The following is a 24,746-nucleotide window of genomic DNA, read 5'->3' as shown; positions in this document are numbered from 1 at the left end:
AACCACAACAGTCAGCTCAAATTTGCACACATTCCCCTACCAATTCTGTGATTTTTCCAGGTCTTGTCAGAAACTATGATAACCTCAGATGAACTATAAACAGGATATAAGTTTCCAAGTCAACTGTAACCACTTCTAAGAATAGTCATTCTCACAAATTTTCTGACATTTCTGTGCATAATGGCAGGTGAAAAACAGAATGGGCCTCAAGAAGACAACAGAAAAAAAATCAAAGATTAAATTTTAAAAATCTTAATCCTCACCTTAGCAGATGTATTTTTTTATTAATAATTTTTTAAAATATTTTTTTTTAGTTGGAGTTGGACAGGATATCTTTATTTATTTATCTTATGTGGAGCTGAGGATTGAACCCAGCACCTTGCACATGCTAGGTCAGTGCTCTACCTCTGAGCCACAATCCTAGCCCCAGAAGATGTACTTTTTATTTCTGGTGCCGGACTCATCTTCTTACAAAGTTAGGTTTCTTTTAAATGCATAGATATCTGTGAGCATTCTTAAAATGTGTAATTTATTTGAACTTTTCACTACACTCATAACGTATTCAGTTTTTCACTCATTCATACTTGGAGTCTGTTGGTGGGTACAAGGTACATCCTGTATTCATTTTGGTCACTGTGCTCTCAGATGCCAAGATCAGGAAGAAATAGGCCATGTCATCTAGGGAATCATGCATATGAACATCAACATACATGAATCCCCGTGGTGGAGTAGAATGTAATAAATGGAAGTGTTATTATGGTCCCTACAAGCCATTTCCTAAACAGTGCCTTGTGGAGTGAAAAGGGAGGTGTACATAGCTAAACAGGAACTGCAAGCATGAAGATGCACTTAGTGCAGAAAATCTGGAAAACTATGGTCACCTCAAGTGACAGGTGCAGGGTGGGCAGTTAAGTGAGAAGTCACTGGTCACCCCCACTAAGAGGTAGATGTGATGACTAATGAGCTCATTAAGGGAATAATGTTGCAGAGACCTTATTCACACTTTCACAGAAGAAAAGGAATGATGAAGGCAAAGGCTGATTGCAGGCAGCCAACCCTTGTGACAATAGCATAGGTAGATTATCAGATACTTCCCTTGGTTACTTCAACATTTAGGGGTCTTTAGATGCTACACACAGCTAGCTGCTCCCTGGAAGAGTACTTATTCAGTGAAAAATTAGAAATGAGAGTTGCTATTTTCCTGTTTAACACTGGTTGGTACTTTTTCTATAGAAAGATTGTTATGAGTGGGGGAAATCAAGCACTCTTTGTCCACACTTCTACCTGGGCACAATCTAAGGAACTTAGAGCTAGAGGACAACATGGAGTGATGAAAAATCACTGCAGTGACTACTTCAGTAGTGAGTTAAGTGTGAAACAAACTGTCAGAGGCAAGGCCTTGACATGCATGTGGAAAACCACTGTTGCAGGAAGAGGTTGATCTGTTAGGTCATTTCCACTTTTAAGGTTTTCATTAATGTTGTCACCATTAGCATATGAGTCCTGGCAATCAGAGATATGGTCAGTCAAATCACACACTGGGACACAGAGCATTAATTCTTCAGGAAAAATTGCTCTCTGTCCTCCCTACAATATAGTCACCTACCAAAGGTGTTTTGCTCAGACTCCCCATCTGTGAGTATTTATTTGACTCTTATGGCTTCTGAAAATCAGAATTCCTAAAGGGCAGAAATGATCTTATTCATTTCTATATCCCCACAGCCCAGCAGACAGGGACTAAGTGAGGAATGTTAATGAGTGTTTGATGGAGCTTTCAAAACCTCAGTTAGAAATGTTATGAAGAAGTCATTCATTTAGGATAGAAGATCACAGTCATTTTTGTTTACTGTGTTTATGTTGCATATAGATATGCAAATTATTATCATGGAATATATTTTTCACTCGTGGATTAAAAGCAGACTCCATTCACTGACTGACCTAATTTTAAGATGTTTCTGGATTTCAGTTTTCTCATCTCTAGAGTGAAAAAAATAGTAATGGATTATCTTGGAGGTATTTTCAGATAAAAAACACCAGGATTCTGAAGGTGGGTTTCAGAGCTTCCATGAACCTGCAAGCCCCAGACCAGGTCCAGGGCAGGAACAGCTGTAAGCTGGAATTTCCGAGGTTCCCTGGGATAGGGCCATTTGGGCCTTAGCCCATCAGTGATGAAATTTACAACTTGCTGGCTTCTACCAGGTGTGACGAATGAAAGCAAATGATAAGAACAACAAAGAGGAGGTCAGCAGAAGCAGAGACGACAGGGAAATTTATTTGAGGAAAGAAAGTATGACTTCAGCTGTGAGGGTGATAATTTTGGATGATGTTACTTGGCAGTAATTAACCAAATAGGAGAAAGGTATTATATAGAAAGGAAGCAACCTGAGGAATAAAATGATGGTTGTAGTTCTTAATGAGACTGGGAAGCCTGACAGATCATTCTACTTTATCAAAATTCATAATGATTTTTAAAATTAATTAGCTTCCTGTACATAAAGAAATTCAAACAGAAGACCCCAGAGAAAACTTAATGTAGCCTGCAGTCTCCAGATGGCTGGATGGAAGGTGTTGAAACCCTTCAGGACCAGGTGTGTAAGAAAGCTGACCTCCTTTCTTGGAAGTACAGGGGAGATGTGATCCTGAATAAGGAGGCAGCAAAATGAAGGGAAGTTTAGCCTAAATAACTAAGGCAGAAATAATTTTTGAGTGCTTTATCATATGCCAGGCACTATTGCAAGCAATTAGATGCATGAAACAAACACTTTTATTACCTCTTTTTTTATGAGTAAAGGAATCTGAGGTTCACAGAAGACCCACGATTGCCTAAGATTATATAGCTAGTAGGTCCTAAAACCAAGTTGCTGTCTCTGATAGTTTCAGTCCAGGGCCCATGCATTTATCATTGCATTACCACGCACTGAAAAGTTCAGATTTCACTGAAAATTCTAATGATTAGCAACCAGAGATATTAAAATGATAGTTCAGGCTAAGAATTACCTGACTATCACAGTTAAAAAAGTAAGTTTGAGACAATAGTTTCAAGTTCTGACTCCTCATTCTAACTACCCAGCACCAACAAAAATGTGCCGGAGGTCCTACCCAGAGATTATGATCTGGTCAGAGCAGATAGAGTAGGTATTTTTAAAGATAAATTCTCAGATGATTCCTTTGCAAAATTAGGTCTGAGAAATCAGATAAGGGATGTAGGAGTGGAGATATGTGAGCCCAGGAGTTGTTGGTTCTGGAAATAACTTTATCCCTATAAAGCATCTTAGCTGCATAAGCTCAAAAATTGTAGGCTGCTTTGATTTTGTGAATAAAATAATAGTAATCTGTGCATGAAAAGACTGATTGTGGTTTATTTCTGCCAACAAAATTTTCCCATGTCTTGTGATATTTTCAGATACTAATGCTTAAGCATAAAAGGGCATGGAAAAAAGCCCAAGAACATAAGAAAAATAGAGCACTGGTTAAGACCCTGGCTCAGAGGGAGCCTACAAGTGGTATGAATATTGAGGAAATTGATTATTCAAAAAAAAATCATTTACTATTGATAGAAATTACTCTTAATCTGTGCTGAATGCTGGTACTTGGCCTTACTGGAGTTCATTACTTGGTAGGTGATACAGATAATTCACAACAAAATACACATATAAATAGCTATTTAAAAGAGATGATAGATGGATGGATAAACAGGAAGATAATAGATGTAGTTAGGTCATCTAGATAGATAATGGATAAATATAATTAGGTCATATACATTGGGTGATCAATGCTGTGAAAAAAATAGTAATGTTTTAAGGTAAAAAAACTATGAAAAACAAAGAGTAGTCTAATTTAAATTTAAATCGATTGACATCTTCCTGAGAAACTGATATTAAAACTGAGGTTAATTAAGCAATGAGTCAAGGAAAGGAGAGGGCACATTCCAGGCAGAGGGAGAAGTCTAGGCAGGGATCTGAGACAGGAGAGTACTTGACATGAGAGAGCAGAGCAGATGGCCAGTAGGGCTAGAGTCCAGATGAGAGCAGGCACTGCTGGGTGGTGAGGGCTGTGAAGTAGTTAGATACCTGCAGGACCCAGGCTTCATGCATGGAACTTTGGATTTTTCCTAAGTGTGGTCAGAAGTCATTGAAAGGTTTTTAGTAGGTAGGAGCTCAACTCAGTGTTTTATGATGATCCTTTCCTCTGTAGCAGGATAACGGACTGAAAGAGGGAATGATTGAAAGGGCATCGCTAAGTGAAAATTGAGTAGATAGAAGACAGAACTGCACTAGGCTAGTGACTGTGAAGATGAAGAAAGGGACAAATTTGTGATGATTGGGGTAGTAACACTGATAAAACTTGCTGATAGATTTGCTGTAGGAAGTGAGAGCGAGAAAAGCTTTCAAGAAAGACTCCAGTTTATAGAAATGAGGGACTGGGGTGGGGGTGGGTCAGGGGATATAAAAAAGACAAAATGTTACTGTCTGTCCAAGTCGACTGGGTTTTTAATGGCACTTATTAAATTCGAGCTATTGGTGATGTAATCAAAAAGATATCAATCAGGCAAATGGATATGTAATTTTTAGAGCTCAGAAGAAGTATTTGGCTTAGGATGCAAGTTGCTTAACTTTTCTAAAAGCCATTTGACCTTTGTAAATTTTAGTTTCCTTTTCTAAAATATATAAAAATTGGAATTAATACCTTGGCAGAGTGCTATGAGGTGTGGGATGTGTGTTACAAAATGTCATGCAAAATATGAGGGAATGTTGATCATGATGGCAGCATTTTTAATAAATGGCTAATTTAATGAAGGAGAAGTTGCCAACAGTTGGGAAAATATTGGCTCTCTCCCCCAGGAAGTGTTTTGTTAATGTCTTCTCAGTATAGTTCTCCTCATTTCCCCGTATCTTCTCTTGTAGTGTCTACATGAGATGTATTTGCTCACACAATAGTATATTGACATCTTTATTTTTAGTGTAAATCTTTCATTTCCCAACTCACAATTTAGTAGAAAGTATGTCCTTTTTTTTTAAATTTGGTTCATCAGGATGAGCAAGTTTGACAATCAGTCTGTAAACATAAGTAATGATTAAAGATCATCACTGTGATAAAGTAACTCTTCAATATTTCTTTTGAGAAAATAGTGAGCCTGGTCATCAGATATCCACACATGGAAGATGTCTAATAGCCAAATGGACTTGAAATTCAGCAATAAAAGGTTGTAACTTACTCAGAATAACTATCTGTCAGGATGCTAAAAATCATTTCCTTTGAATTATTTTCTACATGTAATTATTCAGCCTTAGTAACCTTCATGGGAGAAAACAATTTTTGGCCATGTGGAATGCAGTGGGAGATACCATTCTTTTCCATTCTTAGACAAGGACAGAACCTGTATTTGGCAGGAAGCCACAAACCAAGTAAAAATGATAGCAAAGACATTGATGTAAGTCTCAGAGTGGGTCCTTGTTTGCTGGGGGCTATGGTTAATGTTTCCCAATATGGGAACAAATAGTGGCAACAGAGGATTTCTTCTAGGAGTGTGTGCTGACATTTGTACAAATATCTTCCAACATGAACTATGTTGGATACTCTGCTAAGTGCTTGACATATAACAACTCAAATTATCATAGAAGTCTTAAAGTCATCACCATTGCCATCTACATGAGGGAAGAGAGCTTCAAGTAATGGTTGGCTAGAAGTCTCTTCATTTTTTAAAATTTACTTTTTATATATTTATATTTAACTGATACATAAAAACAAACTTTGTACATATTTATGAAATGCCATACAATATTTTCATATAGACCCTGTAATGTTTGAATTAGGGTAACCATATCTATCTCAGATTTTCATTTCTTTATAGAGAAAACATTTAAAAGCCTTTTCTGTAGCTTTTTGAAATACAGAATGAAATATTCAGTTGTCACTGAAGTCTCATGTTTTTAAGAAGAAACCAGCTGATCAAGGTCCTGTTTGAATACACAAAAGGAATCTGTTGCTCTGGACTTCATTGTGACCTCTTAAAGCAATGGCCCTGGTGACATGAAAGAGAAACCTCATTAAAGTTGAGCAAGTCATTCTGGCATTCTTGAGATGGGATAATCTCATCAAAGACAAAGAACTTTAAAGCATGAATTCTTAAGGAAAACAGATGTCTACATCTATCAGTAATGATTTTAAAATAAGCTCTTTCAGCATACACTTATGAGTTCCCAACAACCTCAAGTTGGGAATTGAATTTATAAGTAAATTTAATCATTTATTTCAAAAACAGAATGAGATACTTCAAGAAATCCATGTATAAGGAACATTGTGACCAACATTTTAGCACCTATAAAATATGTTTATATACACATGCATATGAGATGGGAGGATGCCCATGAGAAAGATTTTTAAAAAAGTTTTAAGTTAGTAAAAATGGCTGATCCTAGGTCCCAAAATAACTAATCACTTAGTAAATATTCACAGAATACATAGCAGGTGTCAAACCCTAGTTTGTTCCCAGAGAATAAAGAGGTAGGACATGATCGCAGTACATTTTAAAATTTACTTTTTATTTATTTATATTTAACTGATACATGTAAGCATAAACTTTGTACATATTTGTGAAATACCATATGATATTTTGATATGGGCCATGTAATATCTATAGAGACCAGACCAGATTAATGAGCAGGCAGAAGTTAAGGCTCATATCACAAGATCAGACCTAGATCATGGCCCAACACATGGAAATGGGGTCCATAACCAGATTCAGGAGTTAGGGAACTTAAACATAAGTGATATTTGACCTGAGTGGTGAATGGTAACCAGGAGCCTTCCTGGGTAAGGTGAAGGATGATATTGCAAACAAGGCAGAGGCAGAAAGATAACATGAAATTGGGAAAGAAGCTCAGCATCATGAGTACGGGATGAAAACTGAGTATGGGGTTTGCAGGAAAGGAAAGAGGGTGGAGTACGAAAGATATTGAGAAATATGGACTCTTCCAAAGGCCTTGAGGCCCTGAAGTGTTGAGCCTCTGCTCCTTGCAGAAGGATCTAGAAAACAGAGGGACTAGCAGAACTGCTACTGAAGTGCAAGAGAGAAAAGATGAAGGACAAATCCAGATAGGGATGGGTAGCTATGGCACGTGGCAAGTGGAATAACCAGGATTGAGTGACTGGGGATTGCCAACAAGCCCACAGCCATGGGATGTTTAAGGCAGGTTTGAAGAGAGTGAAACAAACAAAGTACCACAAAACAAAATGCAGATCTCCATGTGGGACAGACTCTGCAGATAACTGAAGGCAATTAAACTCCTTACTTCTCAGTGGACTGACTTCCCCAATAAAGTGGGATGCTTTCCAAACTGGAGAGAGTAGAAATTCTTAGGGGGAAGTGGATGCCCAGGAGAGGTGGGAAAAGAGTAAGGGCTGTCGCTGGGTATCTATGACCCTACTCCTACAGACCAGGTGAATTCTATTTAAGCCATTGAAAGTGCAGACAAGGTGGGAAATGCAATCACAGAGAGAGGCAAGTATCTCCATTTCTCTTTCTCCCCACTGACTCTTGTGCACTGAGCATAACAAAGCCATGTGGTTGTCCTGCCTCCTCCCTGCCAACTCTCCTGCTGCTGGGGCTCTATAATGCCAGGGAAGTGACTCTTTGAATTTTGAGACTCCGCTAATGGAAATGATGTGGTCTGACTCATTCTAATTCCAACAGTAATCCTTATTTTCTCCTCCTTACCTCCCTTGCCCTCTTTATAAATTTCTACAAAGCCCAAATCATCCATTATTACATGGATTTATTCACATGCTTGTTACCCAATACTACACTCTGAGCAATGCCAATCATTCTGCCAATCCTTACTGCAAATATTCCACCTACTCAACACCAGGCGGGCTCTGGGATGCCTGGAAGGCACAGTTACTGCCTTAGTGAAGTTTAGGGTCAAGTCAGGGGAGGCAGACAAACAATTATACAATTAATTGATAACATCCAATCATCAAATGTGCCTACAAAAAGTTCTTGTAAAAACAAAATAATGGGTGTGTTCTTCATTTCTCTAGAGCCTTGCATAATGCTTATGTATCAAATGCTAAATAAATAAATACAACACAGTGAAGAAATGAGCAAGTGAACAAATAAATTAATGAAAATGCTGATTTTTTCCAAAATGATAAAAGTTTATGTCTTAAGAAATTATAGAGCTGTAAACCCTGTCGATCTTTAGCAACATATTCATAGATTTCAAGAAAAAGATTTTTAAAAAGTCTATAGAAATAAAATTAATTCCTTAGAAAATACAGTGGGCTTACTAACAACAAGAACCTGGTTACCTAAGTGGAGAGAATGGGGACAGACTGATGTATGCACCTATCCATTCAAAAGATGTTTATTAAATATTTGTGCCTATTAAGTACTGGCAATTAATAGACAAGCTGCTTTATATCATGGTACCTGACTTAGGTTCTAGAGCAAGGACTTGGGGAGACACACAACAGACAACCAAGGAAAGACTAGTGAGGTTCCTAATTGTGGTACTATAAAGTAAATAGTCACATCATAGAACCATGATTTAATTGAAGGTTATCCAGGAAGTAGGGCAGGTGATATTAGAGGGAAAGCCAGGGTGGACTTCTTGGAGGAAGTGACATTAGAATTATGCTCTGTGCCTAGGGAACAGAAAAGTGGAAATATCCTGAGACAGTAAAATACTAGTATATTTTAGAAGCAGCAAAAAGATCCACATGGCCAGAAAGCAGTAAAAGAAAGCTAAAGAGGTAGGAGAGGAAGATTCCATGGGAATTTTACTTGCTAGTAAGGAGGCTCAGTTTTTTAAGTGCATCGGGCAGCGATATGGCATCGTTTTACTTCTTATTATAAAGATCACTAATATTGACTATGCAAAAATGGGTTTGAGAGATTGGGGTGGAAAACCACAGGTAGGAAACCAATGAGATCCTTCAGGTGAATACAGAAGAGAGCCTTCTGGAAGTACACGGGCTTAGAACATGTTTTGTAAAAAGCAACTATCAGAGCTGCTGTGATCTACAGACAAGCTGGTAAGACTAGAAATTATGGGAAAGGAGGAAGCAAGGGGGCTACCTAGGGTTTTTCTAAAGGAACAGGGTCTAATGGTTCCATTTGCTGCAATAGAGGGATGTGAAGGAGCGGGTCCTGAGGCTATTAGTAATCAAGAGTTACATTTTTACTATACTAAATATGAGACATTGATTATAGTTTCAAGTGGAGATATCAAGTAGGCAATTGCATATATTAATTCCGGAGGTCATATGTACAGGATACAGATGTGAAGATGACTAGCATGCAGATGGTGTTTAAATTTAAGAAACGATAAATTCAGCTAGCCATGGGGTGTAGACAAAAAAGAAAAAAAAAAAGAAAGAAAAAGAAGGCCTGAGACTAAGCCCTGAGATGAAATAGGGATAGCAAGTGACAAGGAAGAAAAGTCCAATTTTTTTTTTTTTATTAAAAATGGAAATACCTATTTGAACCAAATACTGGAACAGATTGAATGAGGTAAGAAAAGTTAAGTGTCTATTGGATTTGGCTGTGTGACAATCAGTGGTATGTGCCTAGGGAACAGAAAGTGGAAAGATTATGAGGTACTAAAATACTAGTATATTTTTTGAAGCAGCAAGAAGATCTTGAATTAAGTCATATCTCTAAAGTATTCTGCATTGGTCAAGGTTCATCAAGAGAAACATAACCTATAGGATGCTCACATAAAATATGGGATTTATTGCAAAGAGTTGCTTAGGTAATACTAGGGCTAACTAAACAAATGCAAATTCCACCGGGCAGGCCACCGGAAGGATAGGCTGAAAACTCTTTTCAGGAGTGGCAGATGCTGTCCACAGGTGGAATTTCTTGCTCCTCAGGGAAATCTCAATTCTGCTTCAGGAAACTTTCACCTGATTGAATCATGCCTACCCAGATTATCTAGAAACATCTTCTTAAAGTCAAATGGTTATAGACATCAACCACATCACAGCAACATTTACAAAGGTGTTTGGTTGAATAACTAAACTGTGACCTGGCCACGCTGACACATTCAACTGACACTCAAATGTCTAAAGATTGATTGGAATGAGTTCCAGCTTGTCTCATTGGAATGAGACAAGCAGGTGGAGAAAGCAACTAAAGCCAAGTTTTAAAGAGAAACCATTCTGAGCACAAGAGGTGAGGAGAGAAGGAGAGGTAGCTCTCAAGTTGGGTCCTAGGATTTTTATTACTATTGATCTAATTGGTAGTGTATACAGCAAGGTTTTATGTTTACATGAATAATCCAGGGAAACAGAGATAAAATTATGCTGAAAAGGATGGATTGGACCCAGAAGATATGCCAAGGCTTGGTTTTAGACAGACACTCAGGTATGTGTTCTTCACCTGCTCTGCCAAGAGTATGTGCTGGTGGTTGAAGATTACAAGGTGCCAGTATTGGGTGCACAGCAGAGCAGTCATGCTGTGTCTAATAAAACCCTAAAGTGGGTACATGACATTGCTGGTCATGTTTACCTGAAGGCAATTCATCCCCTTAGAGGACGTGCTAGATATAAAGTGTACATGGAGAGATGGAGAGTGGGACTCAATGTCAGGGTTCTCAGCCTGCTCCACAACTGGGCTCTAGCACATCTGTGAACCTCTACTACTAAAAATGTACATAGGGTCTTTAACTGAGCAGAAGCTCTTTTGTTGCCATCACCTTCTTACCGGAATCTATCACCAGAAAAAATCTAAATGTGCTGCTGGAAGATGTCTTTCAATCCAAAAGTCTATGACTTTATTAGAAATGCTGTTCATCCTGTGTGAGCATACAGTATGGATGAACAATGGTGTGAAAAATGAGGACAAATGGCCCCACGGGAGAAAGATAAAGAATGAGGACATGTTAGAGAATAATGAGATTATTAGGACAAAGCAGATGGTTGGCAAATAATATGAATGAGCTTTTTCTAGGCTGATTTTTTTTAAACACAAAAACATATGTATTTTAAAAAGAAAAGAAAACCGCCCAGGAGGAACAACTTGTTATCAAAAGAACCTGGAGGGGCTGGAGTTGCATCTCAGTGGTAGAGTGCTTGCCTAGCACGTGTGCATCACTGGTTCTGATCCTCAGCATCACATAAAAATAAATAAATAAAATATTGTCTCCATCTATAATTAAAAAAAATAGAATTTAAAATGCCAGAGGCTAGGGGAGGAGTGGGGAGTCCTTCCTAGGTTTAATGCTTTGTTGATGCTTCTGTTCTGTATCATATTCTTCCTGAAAGTGCTTGTTCAAGATAAATATAATAATTTCACCAACAAATCTCTGTGAAGAACATTTACTTTTAGTAGACACACCTTATATCCATAGTTTACTGAAGAACTAACATTTGCTATTGTATGGGGGGAGGTACTGGGAATTGTACCCATGGGTACTCTAACAAAAAGCTACTTTCCAAGTGTTTTTAATTTTGTATATTGAGACACAGGGTCTTGCTAAGTTGCCAAGGCTGGCCTTGAACTTGTAATCCTGCAGCCTCAGTCACCAGAGCTGCTAGAATTACAGACTTATGTCAATGTCCCTGGATAACATTTGCTTTTTGAGCACTCATTGCCAGGTGAGTCAATTTAGTGTGTATAGGACAGAACCAGGGAAGTGAGTTTTTCTGGAGCATTTCAAATAATTCTGATGCTTGTGGCTAGGTGCTTCTTTTATGGAAAGTAGTACAAGTAGGTCACATATCTGGCACTTTTACAATCAAAATGAGGACCCTCCTCTGGGCAATTCATTCTTCTAAAGTGAACACCATTTCTATCCATGTTTAAAGCCTTCCTTACATGCAAGATGGAGTTCGACTTTTGACTTCAGTACAAACCAGCTCATGGACCCATAGATGAATACCACTAACTCCAGGAGAGAAGCATTCCATGAGTTACTCCAAGTTGAAATTATCTACTTCTTCTGAACATGTGAAGGAGATCTCCTTCCCTACTCTTGATGCTGGGGCAAGAGAAGACCTACATGATAACACACCATACTTTTTCGGGGAAAGCAAGCTTACCTATTCCTTTGATTGCAAATGACAAATCTCAAGCACTCTTCACTTTGAACATTTTGTTCACCTTTTATCCTATTATTGACTCCAAGTTCCTTCAGCCTTACATAGAAGATTTTTTCTACTTCTGGTTTGAAGTACACATTTTCAATTATGCAAATATAAAGGTAATTAAAGTCTGGAAGTAACCTTAAAATTAAGTAATTGTCATTGTCAATGTAGACACACTGATTTTCTGTGGACAATTTCCCTCAAACACACAGCAGTGTTAGTTGGTTTGCTGGTACTTACTATAGGAGCATCCGTAGACCTCCACCCTCATGCCAATCTTTCCATTTGGATTCCATTCCAGGGGCACAAAGCGAATGAAGCGAGCCCTCACTGAGTGCAATAGCTTGTGGTGCACTACACTGTCAGCATTCATGTTTCCTGCAAATGTCTGCGGGGAGAAAGGAGATCCAGTGAGGTCCAAAATACCAGCAAACATCAACAGAAATCCAAGTTACACTATAGTTAATCAGCATTTTATCACTGTGACCAGAAAAATTGATAAGAACAACTTGGAAGAAGAACATTTTATTTTAGCTCATGTTTCAGAGGTTTAGTCCATAGATACCCAAGTCCATTACTCTGGACACGAGATGAGGCAGAAGATCATGGTGGAAAGTTGTGATGGAGGAAAGCTGTCAGCTCATGGCCACCCAGAAGCAGAGCTATGGGTGAGGGGAGAGCAGGAGCTGCAGGGAAGGTGCACCTTGCCAGGGCAGACCCCAGTGACCCACCTCCTCCAGCCACGCCTTACCTGCCTACATTCACCACCCAATCAATCCATTAAGATGAGATGATTAGGTGACAGCTTTTGTAATCTACTCGTTTTATCTCTGAATATTTCTGCATTCATACAGAAGCACTTGGGGATACCTCATATCCATACCATAACATTTACCAATTCTTTCAGGAAAGAAATCCTCTACTTCTCTGATAGTCATCTGACTTGGGTAACAATATTGCATCATGTGTTGTATTTTTTCAGAAACATCATACATTATTCTTTAAGAAATTCCTCCACCCAACTCTCATGTGCAGCCAAATTTTGTGAATAAAGCAATCCTAGCAAGTTGGAAGACATAAAGCCTAAAATATTTATAAAGTTAATAATATAATGAAATACATACATTCCTAATGTTCATAATCACTATGACCTGGGAGACACCATACAATCTCCTCTTGAAAGGAAAAGCTTTGGATTAAAGCAATTGTTACCATTATTTGATACCAATCACTTTGTTAAGCACTTTCCATTACCATTATCACCACTTTACAGAGAAAAATAACTGGAATCTACAAAGTGAAAGGGGGAAGGGAAAAAAATCTTCAAATCGCCCAACTGACTAGTAATTGGTCTGAGATTCAATTCCAAGGCTGTCCTTTTCCAAATCTCATGTGGTTTCTATAGCCCCTGCTCTTCAACTCTCCCATTGTTAATTGCTACAGCAGGGAGACATCACAACTCAGATTTATGTGCAGTTTAACTTCACATTTCGTGGAGCAGTTTAAGTGAAAACACACAGCATAGTAACTACTTGATCCACTAACAGTGTCCCTCATAACCTTCATTTGATGAAGATTACTAGAATTTATTTTTTCTACAGATCAGATCCAAAGTTTTTACATCTCATCTATTTTTTTAAAAAACTGGGGTCAAATGTACATAACAAAAATTTACCATTTTAACTATTTGAAAGTGTGCATTCCAGTGCATTAGGCACATTCACATTGTTGGGCAAACATGACCACTGACCATTCTCAGTATATTTTCATCATCTCAGTCCTACCTCATCACTAGGACAGGATATTGACTGGGCATACCAATGTGCTTGCTTTACTGTAATTATCCTCTGTATTCAGCCTCAAGGATTTATAGATAAAACCAGGTGTAGTGGTATATGCCTATAAGGGAGGCTGAGGCAGAAAGACCTCAAGCTTGAGGCCATTCTCCATAAGTAAGTGAGACACTAACTCAAAATAAATAACTAAATAAAGGGCTGGGAATGTAGTTCAGTAGTAAAGCACCATTGGACTCAATTCCCAATTTGGACAAAAAAAAAAAAAGAATTACAGATAAAATCTGCTTCTTCATGCACAATTAATATCAACCCCCAAGAAAAAAAAGAAAGCAAGAAAAGAAAAAGACTTTTTTTTTTCCTTTCTCAAATGCCAAAGTGAACACTCATTAACAGGATCTTGTGTTATTTAATGGAACCCATTTTCAAAGACTCCATTCTTGACCTTGTATTTTTAAAGCATCTGTGACTTAGAGTATCTTGAACAATCTCTGACATTTCTACTACCCACAAAATGCCAACTTGCTCTGACACTAGGCAATTGATATAATTACCACTATGTATAAAAAGGTGGCTTAGAAAGAAGAAAGAAGCTTACTTCCTCTTATGCTACTACTCAAGCAGCACAATTGTTGTTTAAAAAGATAATAACTTAGGGGCTGGGGTTTTGGCTCAGCGGCAGAGCGCTCACCTAGCACGTGCGAGGCACTGGGTTCGATCCTTAGCACCACATAAAAACAAAGAAATAAAATAAAGTTATTGTGTCTGACTACAGTTGAAAAAAGTATTTAAGAAAAAAAAAAGAGAGAGAGAATGACTTCTTGGAAAGAAATTCCTTGAGTTTCAAGTCCAACATTCATCCCACCTGCTTGTCAATGATTTGGTCATTTTATCTTATTCAAGAAAGAATGATTTTGTTAGGCAGGATTGATCTTCCACAGGTCCTGCTTCCAACTTTAGCAATGAACACATGCATGATGATGTCTTTCTTGCCTTACTCACCTAGAAAGAACTTTTCCCTGTAGAGTGTCATTTTAGATTTGTATATATTCAAACTCTTTGATATGTGTGGGTGAAGGAAGGGAGCTAGTTTCTGGTGATTTCTCATTGCTTCCAACAGAATGCAGGTTGTTTGAATTTCTCTACAACCTAATGGGAGAGTCTCTCATTCAGCATTCTGGATTCTGATTGTTTAACTTAAAAAGGTTGAGTTTTATGATGTAGGAATGCTTTATTTACCCCTTATATATGGTGTGCTCTAAGGAGAGTAAATCCTAGATTCTCAGTCAAAAGGAGGTCTTGTTCTGGCATGACTATGTGACATTGGGCAAGCAACTTAATCTTTCTATGACTGACTATGTCACAGTCTTATGACTGCAGACTCATAGTCACAAAGTCTTCCTGGCTTCAAGTCATGTCATTTGCAGTGTCATAGTCTCAGAAACTCAACTCCAAGCAGACACAAGGTCATACAGTACTGAGACCTCAAAGTTTGCAATGCATTATCCCTAGACCTTCCTGGAGTGAGAGCTTAAAATCACCTCCAAAGCCTTGGATGCTTGGGAGCAGACTGAGTCTAAACAAAGCTACCACCAGTTCCGCACCAAATTCACTGGAATGAGACCAAAGTACAGAGATTCTGATTAAACTCCAGGAATTATTTTACTGTATTCTCATTATCACTTCCATATATAAATTCAATCAATTCTGTACAACCAAATAATTGCCAAGACACCCTTTTCAAGGGTCTCCTCCAGTCCAGCCACTTGGTATGTTCTTTGCATTATTATTTCACCTCACTTATCATGGAGGAAGGTTTTTCACCAACCTTCCCACTAAAGAGGTGCCTCATCACTCATGCACTCTTAAATTTTCTGAATTTGTGATACATCTTACAATTATGTCATGAGATGATATCATGTCTCCCACCTCACCAGGGAGGCCACGGGACTAAAGAGGTTAAACGCATGAACACATTGCAAAATCAGGGCAGGTACTTTACATTTCCACTTCAGAACAATATTACGTACACTACTTCTCAGAAGTTTGTTCTGATTCCTTTTCCTCAGCTGTACCTCATTTATTATGCTAATTTGAGCACAGGCCTGCACAGTTGTAATGACATACATATGATTGCTACTATTATTAAATAACATCCATATGGTACCTAACAAAGTAGTTCACTAGGAATGGTAGCCAGTCCTCACTCGGGTTAAGCAGTGCTCTGCCACTGAGCTACTTCCCCAACATCACTGGTTCATTAATCTCATCACTATGCAGCAAGAGTGTAGGAGCTTATCTTTCTTATCCAAATGTTAGAGAACTTAAGGCTGAGGGAAATTAAGTTCCTTGTAATTGTCACACAGCATAAAATTTGTTCATTGAGGAGAACCTCAGTCTCCCATATTCCCTTTCAAGGAATTTTTCCACATTGGGTGTAAATATTATAACAGACACAAGCACATAAAAGGGAACCACCGGGGACACTTATCCACAACTGCGGAAGGATATATAATAAGCAAAAGGAGACTGGTAGCATCACCCTTACGCACTCACTGTCTCCTTCAGATGTCATCCCTGGACATTAAAGTCCATTTTGGTCATGAATGGAAGAACCTGTGGAGATAACGAAGGTGCCGTGCCTATGACATTCCCTGCATCTTGTTAGGCTGATGATGAAGTGGGCACACACTGTGAAGCCAAGATAGGCTTCATTCACACTGGACAGCGAAAGTTCTGCAATAGCAGCCACGAGAGTCTCTCATTTGAATTCACCGTCTGCACAAAATTCAGCCGACCCACCCTGATGACTTTGACTGGCAGCGAGATTACAAGCATCTAGGCGCCACCAGGCAGATGCTATTAATTTGCCTAACTGCCTCCTATGCAAGAAATAACAAGTACAATTACCAAATTCCTCATCAATGACCTTGACAGGGACTACCGGAAATTCTCAGGGAGACTATATTTCAAGTCTGGGTTTCTGCCAAACATACCTCACTGCCTAAGGGTTCATTTTAAGAGAAGCAGCAGTGGGGGAGAGAAAAAAGATGAGCTTTGGGTGCTAATCCAAACAACTCTGCTGATCTCTGCTCTTCATCCTCAGCAAGGCAATTAGCCTGTAATTCCCGGGTGATATGGATTGCATCTTGTTTCAGACTGCAGTGTCTATCTCAGTGCATGGAACATAGTATTTCCATGTTAACATGGATTTTCCTTACCCAAACTGAATCCACTTCGTTGTTTCAAGATCAATGAATTTACAGACCCTGTCTTAATATTGCTCATACTGTTATTAGAGACTTAATGAATGACTGAGAGCATATATGAACAGGTACATAACCAACTTTTCAGAATCTGTTTACTTATGAGCATATGCAAATGACATTGCACTTGGGAAGTTCTTACCAATACAAGCAAGTCTTATGTCAGAGGTTGGGGTTCAAAGCCAGGTTTCAGTAAAAAAGATTGTGAATATCTCTGTGTAAGAAGGTATCCAAAAATAGTAGCCTATTCATACCTTCAAGACCCATGCCAGTCACTTGCCAATTATACTTAAATTTTCTGAATGATGTTGAAAGAAAGACTGGAAGCTCAGAGCTAATTATAAATGTATTTTCTTTTATTCAATGAGATACTTAATAACTCAAAGGGTAAGTTACATGCAAACTATAGAGTTAAAACTAAAAATCAATAAACTCAGTCAGGCTTCGTGTTTCAACTGATATTTAGGAGTATGTTCTGACAGGCTTTTTTCTTTCTTTCTTTTTAATTTTATAGTTCTGAGACTTGAATCCAAGCTCTTGCTTGGTAAGTGCTTTATCACTGAGCTACATCCTTAGCCAGACAGGTACTTACAGAAAGAAACTGAGAAAGGTAAATATAGGGCATTGACTATTATTAGTGGCTGAGAATGATTCTAAAATGTTGATTACATGAGGTTAAAGGAGAATTAAACTATTGTATTTTCTTTTTTCCCCCTAATTCTTCCTTGTTTGTAACAGAGCATCTATTACACGATCACAAGTATGTATGTAGTATATCTACTTCCCATTTCGTAGGATCTCTTATTTAATTGGGCTGAGAAACAACTCAGAACTTGATTGCTGTGTCAATGTCTTATTAGTTGTATCATAATGGTTGGCAAAGGAGGATGATTGATCCATAATGCTCCCACCCTGCCTCCTTTGCCTGGCTATGGCCTCCAGAGTAAAGGAATAAGGCAAAGATTTTGGGCAGCAGTACAGACAGTCTCAACTAACAATGGTTAAACTTATAATTGTTCAACTTAGGATTTTTCAACTTTATAATAGCAGGAAACAATATGAATTTAGTTAGCAAAGTATTTCAAATTTTGACCTTTCCTGGGTCACTGATGTGCAATATGATTTTTTTTCAGGAGTCTGGGTAGTGTCAGTTAGCTTCATCTCCCAGTGTGGCACAAAGCTAAATGAGAAACATCCTATAGGGCACTATCCTATAGGATGAGGTGTATTCAAAGCATTTTCAATTTGTGATATTTTCAAACTGTACTGGCTTTATTGGGGATTTAACCACCCCCCCCCCCGTTAAACCAAGGAGCACATGTACAAAAACACTATGGTCCCACATGATGCTAATCTCCAGCTGAGTGGGGCATGCACTTCTGTCCCCTCAAGTGGAGCTGTGCTAAAGACAATCATGTGGTTAGGGGGCTGTTCCCTTGTCTTAGCAATCATGACCACCTCTGCTCCTATACCTCAGGTAGTTTAACTGTACCAGTAAAGACCTATTGTTTTAGTCAGCTTTTTTGCCACTGTGACTAAATGACCCAACCAGGACAATTGTAGAGGAGCTCACAGTTTTAGAGGTCTCAAGCCATAGAAGGCTCGCGCCATTCCTCCAGGCTCAAGGTGAGGCACAACACCATGATATAAAAGTGTGGCAGAGGGCAGGCCAGCATCATTCTGAATGGAGAAAAATTGAAGGCATTCCCTCTAAGATCTGGTACAAGACAGGGATGCCCTCTCTCACCACTTCTGTTCAACATAGTCCTCGAAACACTGGCCAGAGCAATTAGACAGTCAAAAGAAATTAAAGGCATAAAAATAGGAAAAGAAGAACTTAAATTATCACTATTTGCAGATGATATGATTCTATACCTAGCAGACCCAAAAGGGTCTACAAAGAAGCTATTAGAGCTAATAAATGAATTCAGCAAAGTGGCCGGATATAAGATCAACACACATAAATCAAAGGCATTCCTGTATATCAGCGACAAATCCTCTGAAACGGAAATGAGGAAAACTACTCCGTTCACAATATCCCCCCAAAAAATAAAATACTTGGGAATCAACCTAACAAAAGAGGTGAAAGATTTATACAATGAAAATTACAGAACACTAAAGAAAGATATAGAAGAAGACCTTAGAAGATGGAAAAATATACCCTGCTCATGGATAGGCAGAACCAACATCATCAAAATGGCGATATTACCAAAAGTTCTCTATAAGTTCAATGCAATGCCAATCAAAATCCCAACAGCATTTCTTGTAGAAATAGATAAAAGAATCATGAAATTCATATGGAATAATAAAAGACCCAGAATAGCAAAAACAATGCTAAGCAGGAAGTGTGAATCAGGCGGTATAGCGATTCCAGACTTCAAACTATACTACAGAGCAATAGTTACAAAAACAGCATGGTACTGGTACCAAAACAGGCGGGTGGACCAATGGTACAGAATAGAGGACACAGTAACCAATCCACAAAACTACAACTATCTTATATTTGATAAAGGGGCTAAAAGCATGCAATGGAGGAAGGATAGCATCTTCAACAAATGGTGCTGGGAAAACTGGAAATCCATTTGCATCAAAAAGAAGCTGAATCCCTATCTCTCGCCATGCACAAAAGTTAACTCAAAATGGATCAAGGAGCTTGATATTAAATCAGAGACACGGTATCTGATAGAAAAAAAAGTTGGTTATGATCTACATACTGTGGGATCGGGCCCCAAATTCCTCAATAGGACACCCATAGCGCAAGAGTTAACAACTAGAATCAACAAATGGGACTTACTCAAACTAAAAAGTTTTTTCTCAGCAAAAGAAACAATAAGAGAGATAAACAGGGAGCCTACATCCTGGGAACAAATCTTTACTCCACACAATTCAGATAGAGCCCTAATAACCAGAATATACAAAGAACTCAAAAAATTAGACAATAAGATTACAAATAACCCAATCAATAAATTGGCCAAGGACCTGAACAGACACTTCTCAGAGGAGGACATGCAATCAATCAATAAGTACATGAAAAAATGCTCACCATCTCTAGCAGTCAGAGAAATGCAAATCAAAACTACCCTAAGATACCATCTCACTCCAGTAAGATTGGCAGCCATTAGGAAGTCAAACAACAATAAGTGCTGAAGAGGATGCGGGGAAAAGGGCACTCTTGTTCATTGCTGGTGGGACTGCAAATTGGTGCAGCCAATTTGGAAAGCAGTATGGAGATTTATTGGAAAGCTGGGAATGGAACCACCATTTGACCCAGCTATTCCCCTTCTCGGTCTATTCCCTAAAGACCTAATAAGAACATGCTACAGGGACACTGCTACATCGATGTTCATAGCAGCTCAATTCACGATAGCAAGATTGTGGAATCAGCCTAGATGCCCTTCAATAGATGAATGGATAAAAAAAATGTGGCATTTATACACAATGGAGTATTACTCTGCATTAAAAAATGACAAAATCATAGAATTTGGAGGGAAATGGATGGCATTAGAGCAGATTATGCTAAGTGAAGCTAGTCAATCTTTAAAAAACAAATACCAAATGACCCCTTTGATATAAGGGGAGTAAACAAGGACAGGGTAGGGACGAAGAGCTTGAGAAGAAGATGTACATTAAACAGGGATGAGAGGTGGGAGGGAAAGGGAGTGAGAAGGGAAATCGCATGGAAATGGAAGGCGATCCTCAGGGTTATACATAAGGACATATAAGAGGAAAGGAGGGGTAAGACGAGATAATACAAATCGAAGAAATGATTTACAGTAGAAGGGGTAGAGAGAGAAAAGGGGAGGGGAGGGGAGGGGGGATAGTAGAGAATAGGACAGACAGCAGAATACATCAGACACTAGAAAGGCAATTTGTCAATCAATGGAAGGGTAACTGATGTGATTCAGCAATCTGTATATGGGGTATAATTGGGAGTTCATAACCCACTTGAATCAAATTGTGAAATATGATGTATTAAGAACTATGTAATGTTTTGAACGACCAACAATAAAAAAAAAAAAAGTGTGGCAGAGGGAAGCAGATCACTTAATGACCCGGAAGCAGAGAGAGTGCTCTACTGGACAGAAACAAAATATATACCCCCAAACCACGCCCTCAATACATAGCTTCCTCTAGCCTCACCCCACGCACCTTCAATCACCAAATAATCCCATCAGGTGATTAATCAACCAAATAACTGATTGATTTAGGGATCTCATAATCCAGTCATTTCTCCTCTAAGCCTTCTTGCACTTTCTCACACATGAGCTTTTAGGAGACATCTCACATCCAACCATAACATCCATGTATTTCCTCCTCAGTCTTTGGTAGTGAAAATTCTTCCCATGGACCTTAATGCTTCCTCAGTGCTGTCCCTTTATAACTCCTGAGCTCTCATGAAGTAAGTGGCCACATTTTGCTTCTTGCTTTCTTGTTCAGATCTTAGCTGTCAGTCATCCTTCTGAAACCTGGTGTAGACCTTTCAGAAAATAATATCTGAAGTGACATCCTAAGATTAACCACTTTATTATTACTTTACCCATACAAAAGTTATCTTGATGCAAGTCTTATTAGATATAAGGTCTCCAAACACACTGCTGTAACCCCATCCCTACTCACCCCAAACATTCCTTTTCATTGACAGTAATAGGCTGTTATAGGACTAGCCAGAAGAAATTGCATCACAACCTATAATGTTGTGGGTTATGGCTTCAATCAAGTGCCTTTCCCACTTCTAGGTACCAGTACCATCGGAATGATGAGCACCTGGCTCCAGACGAGAAATCTGCCCATACAGGCAGCTCCCCATGGGCATGGAGCATCTCCATCTCTAAGCCCATTCCTCTTATCCAAGCAATTAACTTAATATCCTCATCATTCTCCAAGTTTCATGAACCAGTATGCTTCCCTGTAAAGTATTTGCATTTGCATTAGAACTTCTTCCTTCAATGACCTAAGTACAAATAGAGTCCATTGAATGTCATGAGTCACAAACCAGGAAGGAACACTGACAAAGTTATTTTAAAGTAGAAGTTGAAGAGCCCTCAAGCCACCAGTGTCCTCTGCCTCCCTTTTTCCCTCCCTCCATTCTTCCTTTTCTTTCCTTCTCTTCCCTCCCTACCCACCCCCACTCTCTTTCTTTCTTTGCCAAGATTTGAACCCAGGATTGCTTTAACACAGAGCCACATCACCAACCCTTTTTTATTTTTTTTTTATTTTGAGATAGGGTCTCAATAAGTTGAATAGTGCCTCACTAAGCTGATGAGGCTAATTTTGAGCTTGTGATCTTCCTGCCTTAGCCTCTGGGATTATAGTTATGCACCACCATGCCAGGCTGTTTCTGTCTTTAAGAACCAATCACAATTTTTTTTTTTGGGGGGGAAGGAAACTTCTGAATTAAGTGGCTCAAAATTCTTTCAAAATCAATATGAACTTTATGTATACAAGTAGTCTTACAGCTTCTGCTTGACAATTATTATAAGTATCTGGCTCACTTATTACTGGAAAATAAAGCAATCTTTTCTATCAACCCAGAGCAAAATAGAAATGTATTTTATTGACCGCTAACTTGGATGATCCAAGTATACTAATTCTTGAAGACACTATGCATGTAACATAACTATTCATTAAGTAAATGAGTGCATATATATGACACCAAACTCTTCTGCTGCTGTTGTTGTATTTGTTCTGAAGTTCTAGAATGTGTGTGTGACTTCTGCTGTGTTAAGTATAAGAGGTAATAAAGTGACTGTTGACAACCATGTCACATATTTATGTTTCCATCTCTGTGCTGAGAGCTATAACACCAGCATGTATGGCAGCTCCACCATATGGTGCGTGCCTGGGAAGACTGAAATACCCACTTAGCAAAATCCGACTTTTCACACTCCAGTAAAGCAAAGAGAAACAATGCGTTTGCCCTTCTGAAAAAAAAAAAATAAATACAATGCTTTCTTCCTGATGAAGAAGGGAACTAACATATGAAAGTTGACAGGAGGTCTTGGCCTTCTACTGCAGGACCTGGTTTGAGGACAGAGATTGCAGCAAGGGTTAGGCCCAGACATAGAAAGAGAATAACTATTGTGTCGGGGTAAAGCCTTGGGGCAAATGGAAAAATGGAAAACAAGTTGGAAAGGCTGCCAAGCTTGTCAGCTCATTTCTGTGCCAGTGAGCATTGCAGGGACTTCAGCAAGGGTTTTGTGCCAACTCTTCCTGTCCAACATTACGTATACCTTGTTTTGTTTTATTTACCTTCCTAAACTTATCACCACCTCACAGTCTGAAAACACACGTGTGCCCCCGCGTGCGTGCACACACACACACACACACACACACACACAATTTATTTATCATGACTTCATGAAAGCAGATTCTCCTAGAATCACAAGTGGAAGAGAGAGGGCCCAGAAGTATTTGCTGAAAGAGTGAAGGAATATACTCAGCTTTTGTTAATTTTGTTAATTGTCTTATTATAGAACCATTTCCTGGTTTTTGTTGTTGGTTTTTCACAGAATGAACCATGCTCCAGAGAAATGCGAACATGATATCATCATGGAAGAACTTCTTTCTCATGGATTTTGATGAGGAAAGCAAACGATAGCAATTTTAAGAACCTTTCTCAATGCTAGGTCGTTCTACTCTTAATTCCCAGATTAGAGAGCTTCAGAGAATCAAATAAAGTTTTAACATTCAAGGTTACTCATATGTTGCATCTCCTGCTCTGTCAGAAACTGAGGGAGAATTCTCAAAAGTAGTTCACGGGCAGGACTTGCTGGTCTGTGACTCTTCCCTGAGGAAGTATTTATTATGCCTGTGAGTATCAGCCTGCTAACTCCAGAAGCTAACCACCCACTATATAGTGTGGTTCCTGCTTTTTTTTTTTAACATTTAATTAGTCAGATAACAGGTTAAGCTGGGTGCTCATTTTGTGAGGACCAAATCATGACCAGGAGGTTGCTCTCACACTTCTTTCTCCCCAGAGTTTTTCAGACAGGCTTCCAGACATCAGTGAGTAAACCAATAAATTCTTCTTCTCTCATGTAGACAGTTACCTCCAAAGATAATTGAACTTCCTTGAATGAGAACCTTTGAGAAGAGAGCAGACTCTCACTGGAAAGAGCAGCATGAACACACCAACTGTGTGTCTTTTTTTTTCCTTTTTCTCCCTCATTTATATTGCTGAGGTTCAGATTGCAAACTAGCACTCTGCAGAGAAGACTGAAGTTCAGTGGCAGCCTTCAGCAAAACCATGTAAGAAGCCAAGTTTTTCATGATTTCCTTTACTTTGTTTCTTTCTTCAATTTTGACTTTTAGCTGACTTTTCCTTTTTTTGTGGTTTGTTTGTGTACATATTAAATTGTAAGTAGTTCAAGCAATGGTCTTCCCTTAGGTGAATCAGCATTTAGGCTTTTAAAAGCTTTGAAATGCAGTGGAAGAAAGGAGAAAGGAAGAAAGGGAGAGAAAATGGTTTTGCATGTCAAAGAAATTAAATTGGCTGATAAATTGTGACAGAGTCAAACCCTGAGGTCTGAGCCTGAGTGAATAAAAACCTAAGTAAATATCTGGCATATGGTTCACCTCCCACCATCACCACTACCAC

The 24,746-nt window shown here is 38.8% G+C and overlaps 1 protein-coding gene across 3 annotated transcripts in view; it reads right to left on the bottom strand.

Annotated features, from left to right (window-relative positions):
• The window catches only part of Cntnap5 (contactin associated protein family member 5), a 771,818-nt gene that overhangs the window by 431,333 nt on the left and 315,739 nt on the right, over positions 1 to 24,746 (bottom strand). For all 3 annotated transcript variants that reach the window (XM_077798231.1, XM_026402894.2, XM_026402896.2), the window contains exon 4: positions 12,331 to 12,478. In XM_077798231.1, coding sequence (XP_077654357.1) covers positions 12,331 to 12,478 — 148 coding nt within the window. The remainder of the gene's footprint in view (positions 1 to 12,330; positions 12,479 to 24,746) is intronic.

Source organism: Urocitellus parryii, chromosome 1, assembly GCF_045843805.1.
Source record: "Urocitellus parryii isolate mUroPar1 chromosome 1, mUroPar1.hap1, whole genome shotgun sequence".
Classification (NCBI taxonomy): Eukaryota; Metazoa; Chordata; class Mammalia; order Rodentia; family Sciuridae; genus Urocitellus; species Urocitellus parryii.
This window is presented reverse-complemented; position numbering and strand designations above follow the sequence as displayed.